Genomic DNA, 25,399 nt, shown 5'->3' with positions numbered 1-25,399 from the left:
TTTAATTCATGATTGGTCTTAAGATTTAGATTATTAAACATAATTAACGATACACTACAAGGTAAGACAAATTCTGCTTTTGAGATATCATTTTGACCCACCTGACACTTTTTGAGAATAATAAATAATAATAATTAGTACTCTTCATCTTTAAACATAGGTAATTAATTACAATTAAATATAAATATACATTTCAAACGAAGGTAAAATTCTGTTATTGAGTGAGATATTATTCTTTATCGGATGTCTAATAAATTCATACTAAAAAAAATTATTTCAAAAGATTCAAGGATTAGATGCTTTGAAAGAAATATTTTTCAGTTAGTTCCAAAATTCTATCATTCATTTTATAATATATCCCATTTCTCTTTGAGTTTGGGACCTTTTTTATATTATTACCGCAATTTTAAAGGAAAGAAAGGGGGCTTATATGTGAATGCTTGTTCAAAAATTGCGAATAAAGTATTCGAATGCCTCTAAATTTTTTATCAATTTAGCTCAATTTCTGCATACATTTTAGATAAGCTAAGATGTATATACTTTTAAAGTAAAATGTATTATCTCATTGAGAAGAATTTAAACTAGCGTTTTATTGTCTGAAATTTTTTTCTGCAGAATGATTGTAGTTTTGTTCCCAGAAATTGTTTCATTCCCTTAGTTCCTCATCTAAAAGATATCACTTCCATTAATCTTTATGGATCATTGCTACGGAAGTAGGCCATTGAAAGAAATCAATACACATTATGAATGAGGTCTTGGGAGACGTTTCTGATTTGATTGATTGTTTCAAGTTTCCAGCATTTTTTCACTCGTATTTTCACTATGAAACATCTATTTTTATAGCTCAAGGTGAAAGATTTATGATATATCCTCTTTTAATGCTTCAATAAAAATCTTAGCCTGTATAATAAATTAATTTAGTTTCAAAGCAGCCTTACCCTTTCTTTTGGGGAAACATTCAATCTTTTATAGAACTTTCATATTTTAGATGCTTGATACTACACAGGCAACCATATATGCTTGAGTAATCGTAAAAACCACAGAAATGATAGATATTCTGTCAACAGTTACTTTTGTTCATTTCAAAAAAAAATGTAATGATTTAAACCAGAATAGGGAATTTTGCTATTTGTGTGAGATTGATATCTAGATATTTATGTACCCAGTTTGAACTTACACAAGAATATCTTAATTATGTAAGCTGCAATTCTTATCTTTGTGATTTAGCTTGCCCTCTGCTTTTGAAATTTTTGCACAAAACCAACATTATGCATTTTGAACTACGGCAGAGATGTACTGAATATGCCTTAAGCACACGTGCATGACAGATTTCTTTTGTGGAAGCAAGGCTCGAATCTTCTACCCTTCTAACCAATTTATCCTTTTTATATGCCCCATTTTGAACTTACACAATATATCTTAATTATGTAACGTTATAATTTTGATTTTTGTGATGCTTTAAATTGCTACAAACTTTTGAAATTTTTACACAATACCAACGTTATGTATTTTGAATACATCGGTGACATATTGAATGTGTCTTAAGCACAAGCAGATGACAGATTTTCTGTAGAAGCAGGGCTCGAACCATCTATTCCTTAATCCTATTTATTCTATTTATGTGTCTCATTTTGAACTTACACCGAAATATCTTAATTATAACGTTGTAATTTTTATCTTAATAATACTTTAACTTGTTCTTGACTTTTGAAATTTTTATATTATACCAAAATTATGTATTTTGAATTACGACGGAAGCATACTGAATGTGTCTACAGGACGCGCACATGGCATATTTATATGGAAGCAGGGCACGAACTCTCTATCTTTATCCAGACCTCATTATTAGGCTCATTACTGAGGTCCCTGAATCTGGTATATGTTAATGAAAAAGAAGAATGCAGAATAAGTTATCATTACTTAGTTTAGTAATTATACCTTTGGAAAATCAGTTTTCTTCCAGTGAAATACTGGTTCGATATTGCATTATATTGAAGTCACTGCGTAAATTATTCACTGAAATGTTTGAACCAGCATTTGTGTCAAATGATTCGTTATTTGAAGAGACGCACATGTTTTCTGCTTCAAAGAACAGTGATTGATTGATTGATCTAATCAAATTTGATACAACGCTTGACTGCTTGAGTAGGCCAGTTGATGAATAAAGAAATAGTTGCAGTTATTACTGCTACGATGGCGATATTGTCTTACTCCAATTTGTTTTAGAAATGAGTTTAAAAAATTATTATTTCTGTGAGTAATGCAGGAGAATGTAGTATACTGTGTAAGCTGTGTGCACACATATTGTGTACTTTTTTATGCTGTATAGCTGTGTGCACACATAAATGAATAGCTTGCTTTCAATTTGACTCAAATGTAAAGGACCAGCAGCCCTCATTACAACGTAAGTTTTCGGTGTTTGACAGGCCGCGCTGGAAGTGTGGTAAATTCTAGACTACAAGCTGGAGACCCGATTCCACAAAAGATTCATTGTCTATGCGGCCCAAGTGCATTCTAAATATGGTGTGGTGGGCGATATCTTAACCGAGAATAAATAATAAAATGCTACAGTATTAATTAAAATAGTGTGATAATTTTTCTAGTGTTTTATTTCAAAAGGTTGGCGTTGTTGAGCTTAAAAATTGATACCTTACACATTGATATCTGAAAATATTTGAAAATAACTTAGCATGCCCCTGTTGCAAAAATTTAAATTGGAAAAAATATATTTATGCCCCATCATTGAGGCTACATGTAATTTTTTTCCAATTAAACATTTTGAATTTAAAATAATTTTTTTAAATGTTCTTAAATTTCTCCTTTTTTTGTTAAACTGAACGATTTTGTTAGTTTGCAAAGAGCTCAAGAATATAATTCTTCGGAATTATTCATATATGAATTTATTTATCTAGCTTAAATCCTTCGAGTTCTAAACTTGCATTGTTTATCTAAAAATAAATTATCTAAAAAACGGAATTTGAGCGGTACAACACATATTTAAATCGAATATTCCATATTTCAAAAGTAAAATAGTTTTGAATATAATCCTTACTTTTACCTCATTTTAAACTCTTCTTGAAATTGATGCTGAAGAAGAAAAGAGAGTAAATATTAAGACAAAGGTTACACATTTTATAACAAATAGGTTTAATAATACAAAGATTATAAATATATTTATTTTTCGAGGTTCTTATTTTTATATAAAAGGAATATATTTCATACATATGAGGTTCCCAAATAGTGGGTCTCCAGTCAATGGTTACGGGTCGTAAAATTGTGATAAGATTGCAATATGCAAACAATAGACTCGTGTCAATTCAAATCTTGGTCACCTAATCAGAAGCTATTTTTCACTACGATTGTTCAATTCAGTTTCCTTATGCTTTAATTTCAAAGCATCTCACTATTATTTGTGTAAAATTTATAATATTTAACAATAAGTTCCATTGTGACTCATAAAACCTCTTCTGGAAAGAACGTGTGCTATTTGTTTAAAAAAACATAACCAAGGATGAAGTGGCTCGCTATATATTCTTAATTCAAGTTCCTTTTTGACTCATAAAGCCTCTCTTGGAAATAAGAAATTCTAAAAGCTATAAAAAAACTTTAAAAGGAACTTCTTAAAGAAAGTTCCTTTTTGGTTCATAAAATCTCTACTTGACTTTATCCGTTTGAAAAATTATAGCCAAGGATGAAATGGATCGCTATTCATTCTTAAAGGTTTTTCCTCGATATAAGTTTCTTTTTGACTCATAAAACCTCTTCTAAAAAGAACGTGTACTATTTGTTATATATATATATATATATATATAGCCAAGGATGAAGTAGTCATATACATTAAATATGTAAAAAGAGGGTTGCATGGTTTCAAAATTTGAAAACTCCAGTCACGCATCATTAAAATTTAAAGCAGAAATTAAATGGGGTTTTTATAGACTAAGCTTTCGCTGGTTTAGCATTTAAATTTTGAGAGTGAATTATAGTTTAAATCAATATGTCTTTTTCCAAGAAATATTCAGAAAATTTATATTTTGGAAACATTAAAAATTTCTAATCCTTGAAATATTCTTGAATTTTAATTTAAAATGTCATAAAATTTATTCTGAATAAAAAATTAGAAAAGAAATTTTAACTTATGAAATATACGTTGTTTAAAAATAGGTTACGAGTAGACAATGTAAATAGTGTTACAATATACTAAACATAATTTTCAATATGTAAAAAATAAAATTTAAGGTATCTGAAAACGTTAGGAGTACTTTCTTAGAAAAACATTGTGTAGACATACTGTAACCATATTTTTGGATTTAAGACTTTTAAAGATTAGCCATAGAATGTCAATGTTTGAAATTAACATTAATAATTTTTGAAAATTGGCATTTAATAGCATAAATTTAAACAAATTCTAAAAAACGACATTTTTTCTAAAATTATCCATGTATTAATTGCATAGTCATATAGCGAATGATATAAATGATTCAAAATAGGAAAGTTCGTAATATTATCGCTGTGATCGTTAAGAATTATTGTACGAAATTATACGAAACATGACTAAATACATAGCTGGATATTGCAAAAATTTCTTAAATATTCAGCTCTTTTGCTTGCAACTGATTTTTAATGATGTTTATAAAAGAATATTGAGATTTTCAATTATTATAATGTTTTCCGTGATATAATTTCCTTTTTATTTTTTTTCAAAAACATATGCTATTTTAAAACTAAGCATATCTTTTGTTTCACTGTATTTCTTCATGTTCCATTGTTTGCCATTTGCAGACATTAATTTAGCTAGAGTACCTAAGCGTGCTTTTTGTTGAAAGTTTACAATATGATCTAAAGGACTACATTCTTCGAAGCTAAAATTTGTTTGATATCATCGGATGTTTATGCATGAGTAAACATTCAAATGTGTCTAGTGAGAATGTTAAGCACGTGTATATGTTACCGCTAAAGTGCAGAAATCAATTAATCTGCAGATTAGCTAGCTAATCTGCACATTGACTAGGGTAATCCGTTAAAGTGCTGAAAATTACTGCATTTTTCAAGCTACCTAGGTAATCTGAGAATTGTCTAGGTAATTTGCCCATTAACTATTAGACACTCGTCCATTTGCACTTTACCTACTAAGTACTTATTAAAGTGAAAATAAAATACTTGCTAGAACAACAGCAACGTTTATGTAAGCTTACATTATATGTTGTTCATTTATTTTTTGAAATCTAAAGAATCAAATTAATACAATCGAACAATCAACGCATTAGATAACAGAATCAATCATCAATCAATTGAAAAACTTCAATAGAAAGAATCAAATGGTTTAAAATATTACGGTTTTGTCATTAAAAACACTTCTATATTTTGAGTCTTCGCTAAAGAAGTTTGGGAAGAAGCGTTTATTCATCAAATCGGTGCTAGCTTGCATACTTGGAGCTAAATTTTCTGCTTTTAAAAATCATAGCAGAAATTCACACTAAAACACGCAGAAATGAATTTGTAAGTAGAATTAGCCATGCAACGTACTGGCAGCCGAAACAAATAGTGAGAAATAAAAGCAACCGGCGACGACCAGATGCTGGTGAAGCCAAATTAAAAGTGGAGGGAGAAGGGGAAGGAGTAGGGAAAGGAAATGGGAGAGATAAACTTTTAAGCTGTAACGCTAATGTGTCCATTACCTAGTTAAAATGCTGAAACTCTTGATTTCACACCTTAACGGAGCAAATCAAGCATCTGCAGATTAGCTAGATAATCTGCACACTAATATTGTTCTTTCACAAACAAATTTATCACAATTATAATAAAATAATTTTAATTATATAAACACATTTATCGCAATATGTTCTATTACAAATGTATCGCAATTATAAACATTATCTATCGCTTTTCACAATGAAAATAGTTTTAAATCAATAAATGAAAAATTATAGTTAATCTATTTGAATATATTGATTTTTATTCTTTCACTTGTACACATTATGTCGTAATTTTATATTAATTTAGTAAGAAAAAAGTCTGTGTTTAATTTATCAAAGCTAATGCGCAACTAATCAGAAAGTTGCACTTTTTTGATAATCTTATATCAAATGCTCCTTTACATTATAATGAAGATCGTTAAGGAAGTACGAGAACTTAAACTACGATTATTATAGGACAGCAAACAAATCTTATCCTCTAACTAAACACCATTCATGCTCACTCACTTCTGAGGCATCATAATGCCTTATTTATTTGACCCATGACATTTTCTCAAAAAGAAAAGAAGAAGAAGGAAAAAAAAAAAAAAAATCAAAGTCATTTTTATAATTTTCCTGCTTTGGATTATTGTGGCAATTTAGCCGAGACACTCGTGTATTTTGTCTCCCTCACGTATTTGAACGAGCCAAATGAATTATAAAACAGTTTTGGGGAATAAAAATGCATACGATAAGCCATTAACTCACAAGAAACAACAGGAGGGGGTTCTTGAAACACTGTTTAGAATATTATTTAAATTTGATCCCCGCGGAAGAAGCACTCCCTACCACCAAAATGGCGAGGAATGCAAATTTGGAAGTACGTGTCCAGCCATTCAATGCCTGCTGCTTTGCTTGTTGATAATTTTATGTCTTGCTACAGTTACAAAAGAGAAAGCGAGAGACAAAGGGTCCCCCTTCTTTAATTATTCAACTCTCGCACGCCTTTCAGGGGAGGCAACATAAATTATACGACAGAGTTTTGACGAGTTAAAGTTTCTGGAAGTTCTTTTCCTGCAGGGAAGGGTTACACGTTCTACTTTGATGACATATTAGAGCGGCAGTGTTGCACGCATTTGTAAATGTGTTGAGATACTGAAATTGGGGTGTTTCATCTTCCGGAATGATATGAATTAAATTAAATTTAATGTCTTTATATTTAGAAACATATCTAAATAATTTTAGGGTATAAATTAGTATAAAAATTAGAAATATTCCATTATTGTAATTCTCTTATCTGTCAAGCCACGTTAATAATAGTTTCTTTACTGGAAATGTGAAAAAGCATTTAATTTTTTAAAAAATGCTTGTGTCTCACTGTATTGCATCAAAAGGTATTGCAGAAAGGATATCAAAATTTCGTTTTCTAAGAGAATCACAATTTATGAAACATTTTTTAAAGAAAATCGAGTTCTCAAGACAGTCGAAAACATTTGGAAGGAATTTATTTTATATTCTATTTTCTTCTATTTTTTTTCGTCTATTAAAATCTGCTGCATTGAAATTTCATGTAACACGATTAACTCTGTCTATATGGTATTGAAATAGTGTTATAGAAAGGATGTCAGAATGGTTTATTGTAAAAAAAGTTGTTACAATTTTTGAAGTATAAGATATGAAAACCGTGCTCTTACGGCAGCTAATTCTATTTCTAAATGAAATTAGTATTGTTTCTTATATAAAAACTTTACAAATGGATACAAGCGTTTTAGAAGATGGGTCATCTACTCTATAGCATATTGAAACAGTAATGCTGGAGGAAGGAACAATGACGTGCTATAGGTAAAATCATAGAAGAGTATATGAATTGAAAAAATTCATTAACATATTTGCTACTTCTTTAACACTAGTTAAATGAAACAATTACGCACAGAAAATGCAGAACGAATGCATTTACATTTCATTTACAAAATTCAGCAAAATACATGGCAAAAGGCAATTGCGAAACATTGAAATGTATCAAATCATAAATCAAACAAATAAATGCAAATTATATGACAAGAAAATGATCAAATTCTGGCTTTGCAGAAATATCCATAGCATGTCATCACAGAGTTATTTTTTTTAATAGTGTATGGAATTTCAGAACGAAGTATTATTAAACGTATTTCAATATTTCTTTAAAAAATTTCAAATGATTCAAATGACTATCTTTAAACATAAACTTATGGAAAATATTTAAATTTTTTACCTCAATGATTAAATTAGTAATACTTATTTGGAGTTATTAAATAATTTTTGATTGAATTAGTGATTCTAATATGTAATATAGAATCACTAATATGGAATCAGAATTACTGTTTGAAATAATTATAGTTTTAATGCACACCGAAACTTTTTGATAATGCAGAATAGAATGTTCTCAATATCATTAAATTTTGAGGACCATAAAAAAAGCTGGGGTAGATGTACCTCCTGAATACAATAGCAAAAAATTTTAAAAAAATCAATGCTTGTAAAATTTTTGACTTAATTGATTTAATTACTTGATTACTTGATTTACATGATTTAATTACTAAAGCATATATAAACAGGTCCTTTAAAAAGTAAACTTGTTTTCATTTATATTATCATAATATATACGAGAGTTATTTCACACGATAACTAATAATTTCTTTGATGCAGCTGAAATGATTGCCTATCTCTCGCCACACTCTAATTTCGAAAAAAAAAAAAATAAAAAAAAAAAAATAAGAAGAACATTATACAATTATCACAAATCATTAAGAAAAACCTTGAAACCTTGATAGAACTTCCCAGCTGCAGCCACAGATCTTATTTCATAATGTTTTATAAAGATGAAATTTTATATTCCTAAGAGGTAATATCAACAGTTGTCTATTCCTCTCCAATCTCTCACCAATTTCTAGAGATATCACAAACTAAAACCTTGACCCTAGCTTCAGTAACTGGATGGATTTCGGCAAATTCATTTGCCTATTAATTTCGCCATTTAGTGTGAGTGGCTAATCAATTAGAATGCTTTTTTTTGTATTCTGCAAATAATTTGAAATAGTTCCCTCATTTGGAGTGATAAGACGTAGTCTATAAAAATTGGTTAATATTTAACAAATGCTACTAAAATCGTGTACGAATTGTTGGAAGTTATAAACGGCTTGTTTATAATTAGACTGGAATTTCCTAGCCGAATTTGTCTTAGAAAAGGACTCATTTTATTGGTACATTATATTTTCAAATAACAAAAGAGAAAAGCAATATTATTAGAAAATGCAAATAATTATAGAGGACACTTTGCTAAGCTTCATCAACAAATTAGCAATAGTCTGGTTGGAAAATAACAAAAATACCATAGAAAATGATTGCGCAATAAGCAATATACTGTCCTGTAATTTTCGTCCGGTGTATGAATGACGCAAAGTCTGACAAGTTGTAATAACAATATTTTGTTCAAAATGAAAGCCCGTAAACAAAGGTCGGAAAAAAAAAGCTGATCCATGAATAAAAACCATGCTCTTTGATTTTGTGCATGAATTTTGTGAATGTTCGATGGGATTCATGTAAGGCGATCTAAGCGGCTAAATCAATGGCTCGAATTATTCAGAATACTCTTCAAATCAATCGCGAATAGTTGTGACCTGGTGATATTGCATATTTTCATCTATAAAAATTCCATCATTGTAGGGGTACATGGAGTGCATGAATGGCTACAAATGGTCTCCAGGTAGTTGAACATAACCATTTTCAGTAAATGATGGGCTCACTCGGACAGCCCTCACCATTTTGGAGTAACCTTGAAGCTTGCACAGTACACAGGCGATTCCATGCTGTTAGTAAAAGCATTCGAATCGGTCTTCTGCTGCCATAACCTATTAAAAGAAAATTTTGTCTCACTGCATTAAAGGCCAAGTTCGTTATAATTCCCACATTGATTCATGTGATTATTTCACACATTGTTGCTTACCTGTGAGCGCTAACAATTCTACGCGTACTTTGCCTATTTCGGTTATTAAGTGCAGGCGGTTGGTCACTGCGTTGTCCATGGTGGGAGGTTATACCTGAGATTAAGTGTTCTTGACATATACTTGGCATTAAGGATCTCGGAATATAAAATTCCCTTAAATTTTCCGAAATGGAATGCTCCATTCAATTATACCAATAAATGGAGCTTCAACTAGCATTATGAATTCAAAATCACTTAATCCCCGTCATGCTACTATAATCCCATCATTCAGTGATCCTTTTCACATGGAGCATGAATTGATTGCAAATGAAAGCCCTACCAATGCATTGCCCATTGACATATTTTGCACTTGATAGCGTTTCTAATCAGTATATTTACACATTGCTATCCCATGACTTTTGTCACCTCAGTGTATAAAACTCCCTCTATTTCGGAATATTTTTAATATGATTGAATTGGTTCTTTGTAAAAGCAGAACGCACAAATGCAACTGATATAAATATCAGTATAAAAATCTAAATAGATCATAAGTACAAAAGTATGCCTCCTCTGACAACAAAATACATCAACTTACAAAAAAAAAAAAAAAAGTCTTTCAAAATAGCAATAAAAAGAAAACATAGTGGTCCAATCTGCGGAAGTAAGATTAACAACAGGTTCACATTTGGCCCAGTCTGTTACACAGAATTTATAAATTTTTTTGTAGACTACCAAACACTTTCTGATTTTCTGTGAATTAACCAGATCCCTTGATGCTGTAATGCAAACTCCTTCAAATGAAAATATTCAACCAGTGAAAACTTAAATGTGTAGTGATCAGCTGCTACACTAATTGTATGCAAGGGCACAAAGGTGAATCAAATTTTTAAATCTATATAGATACAGAGTAATGGAACGATTGCAAAAAAAACAAACAAAAAAAAACTAAAAGCTTATTCTGAATTACAATTTTGTATAAGAGGTGTTAATAGAGATTTGCATACAAGATTTCCGAAAATTGCCTTTGAGTAGAATGAACAAAGAATAATCAGTACAAGTGAGTTGTTGCCGACGCCCTAAAGCATAATTTATGCAAAGCTTCCGAAACAGAAGCATTGCATAATTTTCGAAAATCATAGATAATGTAGATGGGCGTAGCTTCGAAATTGGGTGCTTTCATCAGCTCAGAGATGGGATGCCAGATTGAAGCCACACTATACTGTCACGCAAGAGATAAAGAATTGCGAAAATAGTTGTGAAGGGTGTGATATCGGAAGGACAAAGAGAACCTATAATAAGTAGAAAACAATTATTTATTTTAAAGCAATTCCATCATTAAGCAGGATTGTAAACAAACGTAAATAACAAAAGCATTTAAATACATAAATGGTATACCTGTTCCGAATACTTAATGTTTCACAGAAGCTACATGTTCATTGTTGCCAATAAAGAACCATGAGCGATGAATTAAGAAAGTCTTAATTTTAATTATTATTTGCAATAAAATAATTTATAAATAGTTTAATAATAAAGAAGTAAAAAGGCTTTATTTACGCGAATTTGAATTCCTAATTTCAGTGTTGCTACATGAAACTTATAAACTAGTTTTACCATTTATGAGGCAAAATTTTGTTGAAAAGTAGTAATAAAAACCCACAAATTCATTGTTCAACTTTAAGTTCCCATGTTTTTAGATTTCATCTTCAATTACAGACAGAAGAATAAGAATGGATAGAGAGCTCATGAGCTCAAAGCTCATCAATGGAGAACATAATTTATAATAAAAGAAGGAACATAAATGAAAAAAAAAACACTTTTTATTTAAAAAAAATCTTAATTAAAAAAATGTTTAAAACATGATTAATTTTTATGCAATTAATTACAAAATTTGAATGCAAAAGATTGCGAATACGAATATCTATAGTTTGAATACGATAGACAGACTTCGACGAGTCATTTTCTTTCTGTGAGATTTGCAATTTTTGATAAAAGAAACATCACTTTAACTGTAGGTTGACTATTCAATGAGGAAATTGTAAATTTATTGCTTTTTGTTAATTCTCCCCCCACACACAAAAAAATAATGAAGGAATCATAAAATTATCCTCAGATGCATCAATTATCTCTTAACTGAAAGACTTGTTCTGAAGAGTTGAGCCAAGAAAATTAGAGTGATGAAAAGTACAAAGCTGATAAGATTATGAGTATCAATTTTGTGTCACAAAAATTGATTTTTATATTTTATTGGTTCATGATTATTTCTCGCTTTTCTTTTTCAAACTTTCTTGCCTAGAAATGTAACCACCCAAGAACTCATACACAGGTTGATGTCGAATTAGACCAGCAGATTCAGAGGGGTTATAAGATGTATCAAGAGAATAAAGAATTGCCATATAACAAGGGTTCATAGACATAGTATAATAGAAAAAAAATTGCAAAAATAGTTTTGTGCGAAGAGGGGTGTCGTGCCTAAAGGAACAAAAAGGGTCATTAATAAGTAGAAACTATTTATTTGTTCCAAAGGAGGATTATAATGTAAATGACACATCAGATTTAACATCAGAAAGGAGACGGGTGGGAAATTTTTATAGAAATTGCTCGGAGTTGTACCTAGTAGGCTATTTCATAGCTGACATCAACGAATGTTGATTGCTGGTAATCCATGTATTCGTTTGACTACTCTACTTTTGAGATTTCCATCGACTAAACTTGGTAGTTCGAACTTATGTTCCATCGTAATTTTCCTTCCTCTTGATGCCTACTATCACGTCTCTGAATTTGTTTCTCGAATTGTTTATTGGGATATTTAAAGAATATTATTATTATAAATAATTTTCTCTTTGCAGTTTTTTTATTGATTAGTGTTAATATTGAAAATATCATTAATGGAAATTGTTATATCTCTTTCTGTATGTGCAGAGGACGCCGAGATGTCTTTCGACGAAGACAAACACCGTCGTTATACGACAACCAGCTCAATCACTCTCTACCCCCGGGTGGACGACAATGGTGCTATCTACTCCTGCGAAGCTCGCCACCCTTCTCTCGAGAGGTATCTCAGGTGCTCAGTTGCCATCAATGTGCTTCGTAAGTACATCATTACACTCAGTAGCAATAAATTTTGTTGCTTTTTTAGTTTAAGGGATGGATGTTGAAACAATGGAAGAGATGGAACACACCTGTTGAAATGGGGATTCTGTAAGAACTTCTGGGGTACTGCTTCTTCTAGAGACTAAGAGATTAGATTTGTGATCTCTTCCAAAGCTGGTGTGGTTACATATTATTAATTTTTTTCATTATTTGTAAATATTCATAACACAAGGAGAGAAAGTATAGGAAATTTAAAATATTTAATACATATCTCTAGTCTAGATAGCATATATATGCTATCTCTAATTCCTTTATGTGAGCCCTTAAAGGCTACAAATAAAAAATAAAAACCTACCTTTACTAAAATTATTGTAAAGTTAAATAAAATGTGTTCAATATAAGCATGTGATTGGATTTTTGTGTAAATAAATAAATTAAGACTTCTTAAGATTTCTTTTGAGTTAATTTTTTTGTTTGTGCGATTTTTCACTTTCATAATACACCAATTCCGGATTGCACCAAAAATTATTAATAATCTCCAAGAAGAGCAAAAAGGGATTCATTAATTTAAACTGATTTTCAAGACGATGTGTTTTAATTCAGACTGGATGATTAATCATATTCGACTAATCAAATTTAACCAGATTTGATTTGTTGTCGAAATTACTGATCATTAAATCTCTTAAAGAAATTTCCAGTGAAATTCAAAGCATCACTTTATTATCGCCAAACTTTTATCAAGATATAATACAAAGTTGATTAATATATAACTATTTTTTTTAGTATTAAAAATTTTACTGTATAGGATTTCAAATACTAAACAATTTACATCTGTTTTACTTCATCATGATAAAAGTTAATTTCTGATGGAACAAATGAAATAAAATTCTATGATGACAAAAGAAGAAATATTTGGTATAAAATTATGGATATATATATAAATTTAAAATTATCTTCGTAATAAGCTTTATATTACGAATATATATACGAATTTAAAATTATCTTCGTAATACGGTTTATATTAAGAAGATCATTAATTCATTAAGCGATTAAAAAATTCACAACAAATGCATTTTTTTAAAATTGATTGATAAGTTTATATTTTTTAATACTTTGTATACTGATATTATTCAATTAAAACTCATTTATGCTAATTTTAATAAATTTATAAAATAATAAAGAATAATTTAAGTAGTTATACAGTTATTATTTTATATAGTTATTGCTATCACTACTTTGATTTGATTCAATAAAAATACTTACCAGAATGATATTTTTTCCTGTAATAATAGCTTTGTGACCGAAAAAAATCTTTTTGATTTTACTTTATTGAATTACCAATGTTTTTAGAAATTCTTAATAATTATAAAGATTTAAAAAAAAATTATTATGAAAGGCATAATAAAACCCCAATTTATCCTTTTCTTCTATTTTATTTCGGTAATAATAAACGTAAAATGTAATTAAGTTTTTAATTTTGCAACAGTGTAACTTAATATTATTTGAAGATATTAAAAAGCCCTGACAATGAATTTTAATTTAAATAGAATTTAATGCAAAATTTTGCTATATAAAGCTTCAATTTATCATATACTCTTAATTGAGAAATATTTAATCCATTTAAACCCTTCATATCTCATTATCTGTTTCCTTCAATTACCATTCTGACATGATACGTTATGTTTCCAGATGCTCCAGGTATTCCGCAAATCGAGGGTTATATCGAAGGGGATGTCGTGACGTCCGGAGACATGCTGACACTGGCATGCATCACCCGCGGAGGTAATCCCCCACCCCAGCTCATCTGGAAGAGAGGAAATGTACAGGTGGACGCCACTTACACAGTCAGGGGGCACGTCACCACCAACATCCACACATTTAGAGTGGACGCGACTGACAACAATGGAGTCTACCGCTGCGAAGCGTCCAGTAATGAGATTGAAGAGCCTATTGCAGCCTCAGTCAAGCTGAGTGTACATTGTGAGTTATATAATCGTTTTTAATGAATGTTATACTTTATAAATGGATCAAATGAGTAGAATAAATTACGGCATAAAAAAATTGATTTTCACCACCGAAGTTTTCCCCCACATTTGATAATGCAAAACTATTTCAAAAAGGACTACAACTCTAAAATTCATTTGATAAATTTAAATAAGTTTTAATGACTTATTTTGGGAAAATTAGCTCTAATTTTTTCCCCATTAAATGGACAAATAGAGATTACGTAAATTATCAAAAATTTAGAATCTAAAGTTTGATGAATTTTAGGTTCCAGACCTCATTGAGACCAAAAAATCTATTTCAGAATGAAACATGATCTAAATGTTATATCGTGAATACTATAGCTTATACATGGAACAAGTTAAATGAAAAAAATGGCATAAAATACATGAAATACAATTTGGTATAAAATATCTTGGTATACTCATTATTATAGGTGAATTTTATTAAATATTAGATACACTTCATCAGCAGGAAGTCTTAGTATTTGTACACTACTTTACATGCGTAAGTTACAATTAAAAAATTCAACAAGCTAAGTCGAAGAAATCATGAATATTATTTTATAACCTGATAAATTATTATTTTATTACTTCATAAATTATCTTTTTTTTAGATATCGGACTAAATTTTTTAAATGTTCTGCTATCTATTTGTTTGCATATGAAAGTGATAATTGAAAACACAAAAAATTAACTGTATCAAACTTGAAACTTCGTTCCTAAATTTCAGATCGCTATAAAATTTCGCATAAAATTCTCGAGAGAGAAAAATCTAAAAATGCATATTCGAACCTCTTTATTATAAGATGTTGCTAAACTCATTTAAAAATAATAGTTCGAATTTATAAAAGGTCGTAAAAAACGACTTTCAACGGAAAAGCAATGCAATATTTACGGTTATATATTGTTTTAATGAAATTTAAAGTTTAAAATAAAAAAAAATTAAACGTTTAAGAAAATTGATTTATTAAAATTTGTTATAGCCATTCCATTAGCTTATTCCTTCGGAATGTTTCAATTTTAATGAGAACCATTGTTACGATATCCAAAAGAATAGAAACTAAAGATTGCTTCTTGGAAGTTCCTATGAATCGTCTATCTTATATGTTAGACCAATAAGGAATGAAAATATTCGATGTATTAATTAAAGGAGTAATGTAATTGAAGCAAATAAAAAATGATATATAAGCATATAACATAAAACCTCTGTACATCTAATTAAAAATGATAAAAATGTAAATCTAATTTTTGTACATCCATGTAAGTATGCACATATATATATATAAATGTGCATCTACTTTTTATAGTTCCCCCCTCCAATGTGAAACTGGTCGGGCCTCTACAAGCAAAAAGAGGCGATACCATCACCCTGACGTGTTCAACTGAGGTCAGCAACCCGCCTTCTCAAATCACGTGGGTGGTAGACGGTTCCCGAGTGGTTGGGGGTGAGTCGGTCACCAACAAGATGGCTGACGGCTGGGTGACCTCCTCGAACCTTACCATCACTCTCACTAGGCAGGTAAATTCTTCCTTGTCAAGCTCGTCTATCATGAGCATTCCTTCTCTTTACTGAAGTATCCAGTAGATTAGAACTATCTAAAAGATATCTTTGCTACAATATCCAGCAGAATTTCCATTTGTAATGAATAGGGATTGCAATATCGGACCAAAATTTCAATACCGGTATTCGGTATTTTTTAAATCTTAATACCGGGATAACGATTTTAATACCGGTATTAGAAATTTTAGAAAAAGAAAGAAAACACAGGTGTTTTCTTTGTTTTATTTGCCAGTTTCGTTAGAGAGTGTAAATATCACAAAAAATAATTTGTAACTTATAAATTATAACATTATATAATCACAAAAAAGTGAAGGAACGTCTTATTTATTTAAATCACAAAAAAAGGGTAAATATCACTTTCAGTCTGTGGTACTATTACAAATTTTTGAAATGTGATCTTAAAAAACATAATTCATCAATTGTACTGTCATTAAGCCTGAAAAGTAATTTTGTGTAAAAATTACCAGCTGTCGAAAACGCTCTTTCGGCATCTACGCTACTTGGTGGTACTGTTTGCAATGCGCGATATACTTTTTCCAAGTATTTACCTCTAAATCCCTCATCTTCAAATAAATTGATTTCTCGTCAGATGGTTTTGGATATAGCTGATTTCTGTATTGTATTTTGGTTTGTTGAAATTTTTTTATTTATCGCTCATTCTAATTTTTGTTCAAGAGACAATTCCTTTTCACTATCGACAGTAGTGACATCATAATCTTCGATAATTGAACCGAATTCTTCTGAACATGGATAGGTTTGTAGATAAAAAGTTTTAAGAAAATTTACTATAAACTTAATCAAATTTGAATTGGTTATTTTCTTTTCTTCTTTTTCATTTTCATTTTTAAAATCATTATAATTATGTAAATACCATAAGACATTTTCTATTTCGGTATGCCTTTCTTCTGTGCGAGTTTTCAATGTAATATATAATTCTTCAGATAGTGATGTGTGCTGTTCTTTCAGTGACTGCAACATGAAATTTATTGTTGCATTAGTTGCATAAATTAGAATCTCTCCGACATAATGCCTCAACAGTCAGTTTTATTGGAAGTAGAGCTGATATAGTTTTGGATATTAAGTCGAATTCACTACCTGAAAAATTAATTTTGAGGTTTAAGTCGATTATTGTTTTTTGGATTGGATTTCTCAGTTTCAAAAATCGTACCATCATTGGAAGTAAACTGTTTCAACGTGTTTTAGAATGTAATATTAACATATATTCTGTTTTATTTTCAGTTAGTATATGTTTTAGTAACATATCCTTTTTTATTGGGGAACGTTTAAATATCTTAACAATTTTTCAAACTTTATAAATTATAGAAAGCAATTCTTGATAGGTTAATATTTCATCCCCATTAGCAATATCTTCTTCAACAATTACATTGTCATTATCTTCATTGTCAATATCACTCTCACTCTTAGTCTCTTCAAATTTGGAATCCGAAGTTTCTATATCCACAGTATTTGGATTCTTCTGTTCTTTATTTTTTTGGTATAATACATCTATTAGTCGTAATTGAATTCCATGTGCATAGCACAACTGCTGATTTGCACCAATCAACTTTCCAACTTTTTTCATAATTGTTTCTCCATCAGTCGTTATGGATACAATATTTTCTTTCAGAGATAATCCATGTTTCGCTAATTTAGATGTAAGCAATTAATTAGCTAATTAATTTCGCCCGTTAGGGAGACATAAAAACAAAAACATATACTATTTTGCTATGTTCGCGATTCCTGAACATAGTAGAGACAATTAAAATTTTTTTTAGTAAATACCGAAAAACCGGTATTTAAACTTGTGAATACCGGTATTACAAAATTGTACAAATGGCTCAAAATACCGGTATTCGGTATCCCGGTATACCGGTATTGCAATCTCTAGTAATGAGTAATTAAACTATGATGTACCATTAGCATTCTTCCTCTTTACTTGAATATCTAGTAGTAGATACTTCATTTTTAAAGGACAAAAATAATTTAGATACTGAGCCTACTCAGAATGATTAATATACAGATTCAATATTTTAGAGGTAAAATATGTTAGAGCGCAATGTAATAGATAAAATTAAGCCATTTGATATTCGTTTATTTTATGACATATACATAAAGAATTTATATTTTTTAATTATTTGATGATGATAAGTTTTTTAATTTCGCATTTCTTCAGTATGATAGTAATTGCTATTATTTCAAAGCACCAAAGGGTTTTGACTCATATCGACTAGTGATACTCCTGTCAAAATTGAAGAAATTCCATGAATGCCTCATTTTCGTAAGCGTTGTATCCATGCTTTATCCTGGCATTGAATAATCGCTAGGGAAACTTGAAGACTGAAATTAAAGCATTTAGTATTGCTAAAAAGACACAAAAATTATGTACACTTCACAAGTATTTCAAATAATGCATAGAATCTTAATTTAATAAGCAATGCAGAAAATTTCCGAACTGGAAGATATTTATAATTAGATAATGGTTAAAAGGTTAAATTAAAATGCATAAAATATTCTAATAAAGGTTAAATTAAAATATTCTAAAAGGACATGATCACTAATTTTTAATTTATTTGTATGTCGATGTTTTCTATATATGTAAAACGTTTATGTAAACATAAAATCAAACAGAATGTGTTATTCCTGATTTGGCAACAGGTCGCACATTCGGATTATGTACTTGGATCTGAAGAAATTCTGAGACAATGCTTTTTTTTGGAGTTGGATATTGCGAAAATATAAGCTTACATCATGCATAAATCGAAATCATTGAAAACGAGATAAGGCTGTTGAAAGTGTTGAAGAATCATTCATTCATCAACTATTTCAGGACTCTTATTTTTCTTGGTATGTTCTGAGAAAAAAAAGTAAAGTACATGAAACGTCGCAACAATTAAAAAAGTATGTTTTAAGAAATTTGTTGAATTTTCCGGAAATGTTGACGGATTTATTGCATATCACATCAATAAGATAAGTAAGCCTCTGTGGTGACAAAAATGGGTGAAATGATTCTCGAAATCGGTCTTAAGCCTCTCGGATACCCATCACTTTTCTTGTGAATTCCTCTTCATCTTTGTGTGGGTTATTTCAGACTAATGTAAACAATTTTGAATTTTAACATAACATCTTTGAATTATCTATTTTTTTCTCCTTCTAGCATTTGCATTTGCCTTTCTCTGCTTCACGAAAATTTTATTCTTAAAAATTGATTAATTATTTTTTAGAAATTTATTAAAAATTTCTAATGTTAAAAATTTACGCAATTCGAAATAATTATAATTTCTTATCAGCAAAAATTCTTAACTATATGCGGACAGAGTGCAATGAACTGGGATAATGTAACTAAAACAATCACAACGTGATTTTGGGGGTTGGTGAACGGAAAAAGTAGGGGGGGGGTTGTATCCCCTAGTCGCCTTAATTTTACACATGCAAACTGGATACTAAAATCATAAAGAGAGCCAGTATCCGCACAAGGGATGAATTATGTTTAAAAGATAACTGTCGTTTCTATCCTTCTCGCTGTAATTACAATATTTTTGAATGTTAGTTTTACTAAATTATTTGATATTGGCAATAGGCAGTTTTTTTAAATTTTATTCTATATTAATTATATATCCTTTCCCCTTAATTTTATCCTATATTAATACTATATCCCTTTTTCTTAATTTTATCCTATATATAAGATTAAATGTATTTCAGTTAACTACAGTTAATTTTTTACAATAAAATTACGGTTATTACATGAATTGGAAAGAAATTATCGTAATGATTATACTTAATATTTGGTCGGACGTTAACGGAACTTACCCTCGGAACCTAAGAAAATTTAAGAGGAAAACATCCAGTGTAAATTGTATCCTATGTATATTAGTATGTTCTGTTTCTATCATTGTGTAAGCAGTTGTACATATAGAGCTCGAACAGGAAATTACGCTTAGTCGACCATGTCTTGGCAATGGTATAAACACTGAAAAATTTAAAAAAATTAATTTATTGATTTTCGAAAAAAAAAATCAGGTTGGAATAATAAATTGTTAAAATGGATCGGCTTTTTTTCTGCATTCTCTGTATAAGGAGATAAAAACTCTACTTTATTCAATGCTTAAATTCGCTTTTGACCGTGTTGCTTATAAAAAAACCAATTATTTTCGCGAAATAAACAAAATGCTTAGTTTTTAAGTGAAAGGAAGTGAGAATAAATTATTTATTCAAGTCTTTTCCTTAGTCACTCAATTTATAATGTTGCATTTGTGGGAAATATTGAAAATTTTCCCTTAATAGGTGTAATATATGTTGCTTTCTTGGGCAAAAACTAATGCATAATGCATTTTAGGCATTTCCTGCACTCGGGTAATTACATATCATTATTATGTCGCATGTTTTGTTCGTGAATAGGCTCCATTCATGAGTAAATTGTGGCAATTATGCGAGAGAAGAATACCAAGTGTAAAAACTCAACTACTTTCATTTTTCTGCATTGTGTACTTAAATTATTTTTATACTCCGACGGAAACTGTTAGAAAGGAAAAAACAATTACTTAAAATTCCAAATTTATTTAACATGGAGTGATGTTCTGAAAATATTATGGGATAAATGGTTATCTTTGAAATTTGGTCAAAATATTAAAAGCAAATAAAGATAACAAATATTTCATGGTGAACTAGAAAAGAAATAAATACTTTTTTAATTCACAATATAAATATCGAAACAGAATCTCAAAAGCGTGACGTGCTAATAGAAATATTTTATGCAAATATATTTTAATCGCATTCACTATACATTTTAATTTTTATTAAATATTTGAAAATTTTCTTTTTTTATTAACTTTTTTTATTAGAAATAAAAAAAATATTAAGTTTAGAATAAACTTAATAATAATAATTAGAAATAAATAAATATTAAGTTTAAATGCAAAAAAAAAAAAAGGAACCAAAAAGAAAGAAATGAGGAATCTGGCCTGAAGACTTTTTGAACTGTCACTCTCGGGCAGGGATTCAAACCAGGGATTTTTGAATCTTAAAATTTTTTTTATTTAAAAAATTTAAGAATTTAAAAACTTCTGAAATTATATTTTGCTTATTATAGTGTAATTTATTGTTTTTGATTTTATGATACTAATTCTTATCTCCAAAACCACAATTTCTTGGGATTTTTGGGTCACGAGGGGTCAATATTTTGGATGAAAGTCAGACCCTCAAACAAAAATAAATCCCTGGTTTCAATCGCTGCCTGAGAATGACCCTTAAAAAAGTCTTCAGGCCGGAATTATTTCGTTCCTTTTGGTTCCTTTATTGCATTTAAACTTAATATTTATTTATTTCTAATTTGGTTAAGTTCATTTGAGTTTTAGTTAGTTTTAGAGGGAAATAACTATAAGCGTGGGATATAAGACGTCTTGTGCGTATGGAAATTTTGGACTGCCGAACTTGTTTGTCACATGATAGCACTAATGAGAGATACAAGCAAATTGATGCCTATCAACTGTTATTATTTAAACCCAAAGTTTACCGAAAAACAATCAATTGATGAATTGGCAATTTTCGATAAGTCTTCCCGATATCAATTGGATGATTTTACACTTGACCCTATTATTGGTAAGATTGAGGTCGCATATCTGGATTGAATATTTTTTGATAAATATGATTATCTTATTCTTTCCCTAATATATGTGAGAATTACTAGAATAGATGACACTTTATAAGGAAATACGTAAAAGCTAATAAAAATGACATTATTCCTTAGAGCAAATTAATAAAGAAAAATAGTTAATTTGATGAAATGTTATAATTAATAATTACTTAGTCCGTTTCAGTTTAAGAAATTTCTCTGTTTTTTAAATTTAATTTTACAATAAAAAAATAGATACCCTGACTTCAGTCAATAATATAGATATGAATAAAGCACTGGGAATTAAAATAAGTGACCCTTTTAAGAGATAGAAACAATATTTGTATCCATTATTATATTCAATACATTTTTCTAATAATTTTGTATTTAATGATATATGATTTCCAATATTTTCCGTACATATTTAGCTTACATTTTCAGAAAATGTCGTTAAAATAAATGAAAACAAACTAATAGCACGAACTGTAACGTTGAGGAATCTGGCATGAGTATTTGTTTGTTATCGACCTATCAATATTGTAATTCTTCCGAAACTCATAAATTGATTCTATCGCCCCTGTATAAAAATTTTCGTAATAAATCAGATTCATAAATGGGACGGAATTGAATTTTTCTTCATTTTTCAAGGCTCCAAACAAGCACTGTTCAGCGTTGTCACATCACGTTCAGGTGCTTGGGATCAGTTTTTATTTCCTGGATTTTCTATGGCACTAGGGAAGGATCATTGTTGCCATGGTTACCTGGCGTATCGTATTACATTAAGAGTCTGAAGGAAAGGATGGAGGCAAGTAGTGAGTGTGTATCCATAAATCTTGAATGCCACCAGAGCTATCTGATATACAATAGTAAAGAACTTTCGGCACGTCTACCGTATCTGTTAGAGTTAGAAAAATGCTACCTTAAGGCAACATTTCCCCTCGGAAGAAGGAATTCCTCAGAATAACGTTTCCTTATCTTATTGGAGAGGAACCCTCTTCAGTGATTGGTCGTGAGGTGTTTCCGGAAATATTTTACATATCCTTCACTTGTCATACAAGATTTTCGAACTCTTCTGGGTGCGGAATGCCTGATTTTGGCAATGGAATTACGTGATAGAATTGTGGAAAAAAAAAATTCAGAAACCATCTTATGCAAAAGTATTGCAAGAAAAAAATGATTCAAATGATGGTAAATATTCAATAGTTTCGGCTTAATAGCCATTGGTGACAGATATATCGAATCAGATATTGCTGCTTTAATAATAATGACGATAACTTTAATGTGAACTGCCATTATTTAAAATTTAATGGAAGAAAGTGTAAAGATTTAATACCAGACTGATTGAGAATGAAGAAACTAAGTACATGTCATCAAGACAATTAAAGAATGCAGAACTTCAGAGAATTTTAAAAATGGTGAAATGTGCCTAATTAATTTAGCATTCTTCAAATACATAAAAAAACATTAAAAAGTCACTACATTCTTTTAACATTATTTTTTGTAATTATATATACATAATTTGCAATAATGTAAACATAATATATCCACTTTCAAATGGGTAGCCAGATATTCCAATAAAAAATTATTATAGAAAGATATCATTGAAGCTAGTAAAATACGTCGATTTCTTTCAATGTAATTGATTCATTAAAATGAAAGATTTAAAAAAAATATTTTGCTGATTTTAAGTTGACCCAAGGCAAAGCGGTTTCTAGGGCACAAATTTCTTCATCCCTGGAGTTCGTGATATTGGCGTATTTTCATATGACACTGAGACTATCGTATCGCCATTTTCTTACATTTTAAATTAAATAAACGCAATTTTTTATATTTAAAACAGCTTCATAAAATAGAAGAAAAAAAAAATTAAGAATAATTCAGTTTTTGTTGTATCACATTCAAGTGTTTAGAATCAGTTTCTTACTTTTTTGGATTTTCACTAATGCTTGGGGAGGAATATTATTGCTACAGTCTGCAGTTATGTCTTGCTGTAGTGCATTTCCGAAAGGAGATATAGAGGCAAATGTTTGCTGTAAATATTGAATTTGACCAGAACAATCTGATTTTCATTACTAATAGAATATCTACTTTACCTGTGAACAATTAGGAAATAATAAAAAATAAGTCCTCTCTATTGAAAATATTTCCCAGAATACCATTCAATTACCTTACTTAATCCTTCCTTCCTAAGAGGAAATTATCTTTCTGAATCTGTAATAGTACTTCCCTGGGCGGTTAGCGCCATAGTAAAGAAGAAAGATTTACAGATATTTTCTAGAAAGTTGAATGGATATATGGATCCGTCCAATATCATCCAGTATCATCATTTGTTCCGTCATGCTAAGTGGGGTTGCTCTTCGATGGGCCCATCAAGCTTTCCCGCAAGATCGAGGGATTGGTTACAATATCTTTTTAAGGGCACATTGATAGTTTAAATCAAAATTTCATAATTTCTGATCTATCTACCTAAAAGTTTCAAAATAATTTTACCAGTTCTTACACAGTAAAAATATTTCAGAAAAAAGTTATTGACAGCTCTTATCTTTCTTTGTGATAAGAATTAACTGTTTCATGTATATACAAAAGATGAGATTTTCCAGATTTCAAATCGGTATTTTAATTCTGCGTCATACTATGAAAATTTAACTTCACTGAAATTACAGTTTTTTACCTCTAGAAGAATAATGAAAGATTATTTTCATAATAAAGTATGATGTTAAAATTTTACTTTCAATAAAGGATTTATTTATATAAAATTGTCATTTTATATTTAAACAACATAGGAAAAAATGTTCAGAATTGTCGTTGAAAATATGAAAGAATAAGAGTAGTTTAAAATTTAAATAACATCATTGCAAGAGAGTATTAAAAAATATTTTATAATATTTATAAACCTTATACTGAAAGTGGGAGGACCATTGCAGTGTGTCGGTAATGTTCTTTGTGAATCAGCGTCAGTTTCTGCACCTACTTGCTGTTACGACGATGACCATTGAAACTGCTTCGGGTGCATCGGAAAGTTTTGGGTGTGGGTAATCCTTTTATTATTATAGTATTTATATAGCAATTCACATCAGGAGTGAAGTTATTTGGATTGATCCAACTAATAATGATAATGAAAATTTTATCTTTTCTGACGATTTTTGTTAATTTGTTAATAAGCACACACATTTTGATTTTTCATGTTTTCAATAACCGTTGCACATCTTAAAAATGCAGCAATAAAGTCTATATTATACGATGAATCATTCCTTAATCTTCTTCAGGGGAACTGCTTTCCAGTAATTAGTCTTAAGGAATCATTCGTTTTTTTTCCTTCTTAAAATAATAATAAAAAATAACTTTTTTCAAGCTCTTACATGTACGGTGAAAGAGCAAATGATATAGGTATCATGTGAATGTGCTAATATATATATATATATATATATATATATATATATATATCTTTCTTTGACAAAAATTTTCAAAATATTTCGCATTTCTGTGTTGATAATTATTTTG

The 25,399-nt window shown here is 29.6% G+C and overlaps 1 protein-coding gene across 4 annotated transcripts in view; it reads left to right on the top strand.

Annotated features, from left to right (window-relative positions):
* The window catches only part of LOC129966056 (nephrin-like), a 171,610-nt gene that overhangs the window by 81,994 nt on the left and 64,217 nt on the right, over positions 1-25,399 (top strand). For all 4 annotated transcript variants that reach the window (XM_056080414.1, XM_056080417.1, XM_056080415.1 and 1 more), the window contains exons 4-6: positions 12,553-12,720; positions 14,413-14,703; positions 16,037-16,248. In XM_056080414.1, the coding sequence (XP_055936389.1) occupies positions 12,553-12,720; positions 14,413-14,703; positions 16,037-16,248 (671 nt within the window). The remainder of the gene's footprint in view (positions 1-12,552; positions 12,721-14,412; positions 14,704-16,036; positions 16,249-25,399) is intronic.

The sequence above is a fragment of the Argiope bruennichi genome, chromosome 4 (genome assembly GCF_947563725.1).
Source record: "Argiope bruennichi chromosome 4, qqArgBrue1.1, whole genome shotgun sequence".
NCBI classification, from domain to species: Eukaryota; Metazoa; Arthropoda; class Arachnida; order Araneae; family Araneidae; genus Argiope; species Argiope bruennichi.
Note: the sequence above shows the minus strand (reverse complement) of the source record. Positions and strands in the feature narration are given on the sequence as shown.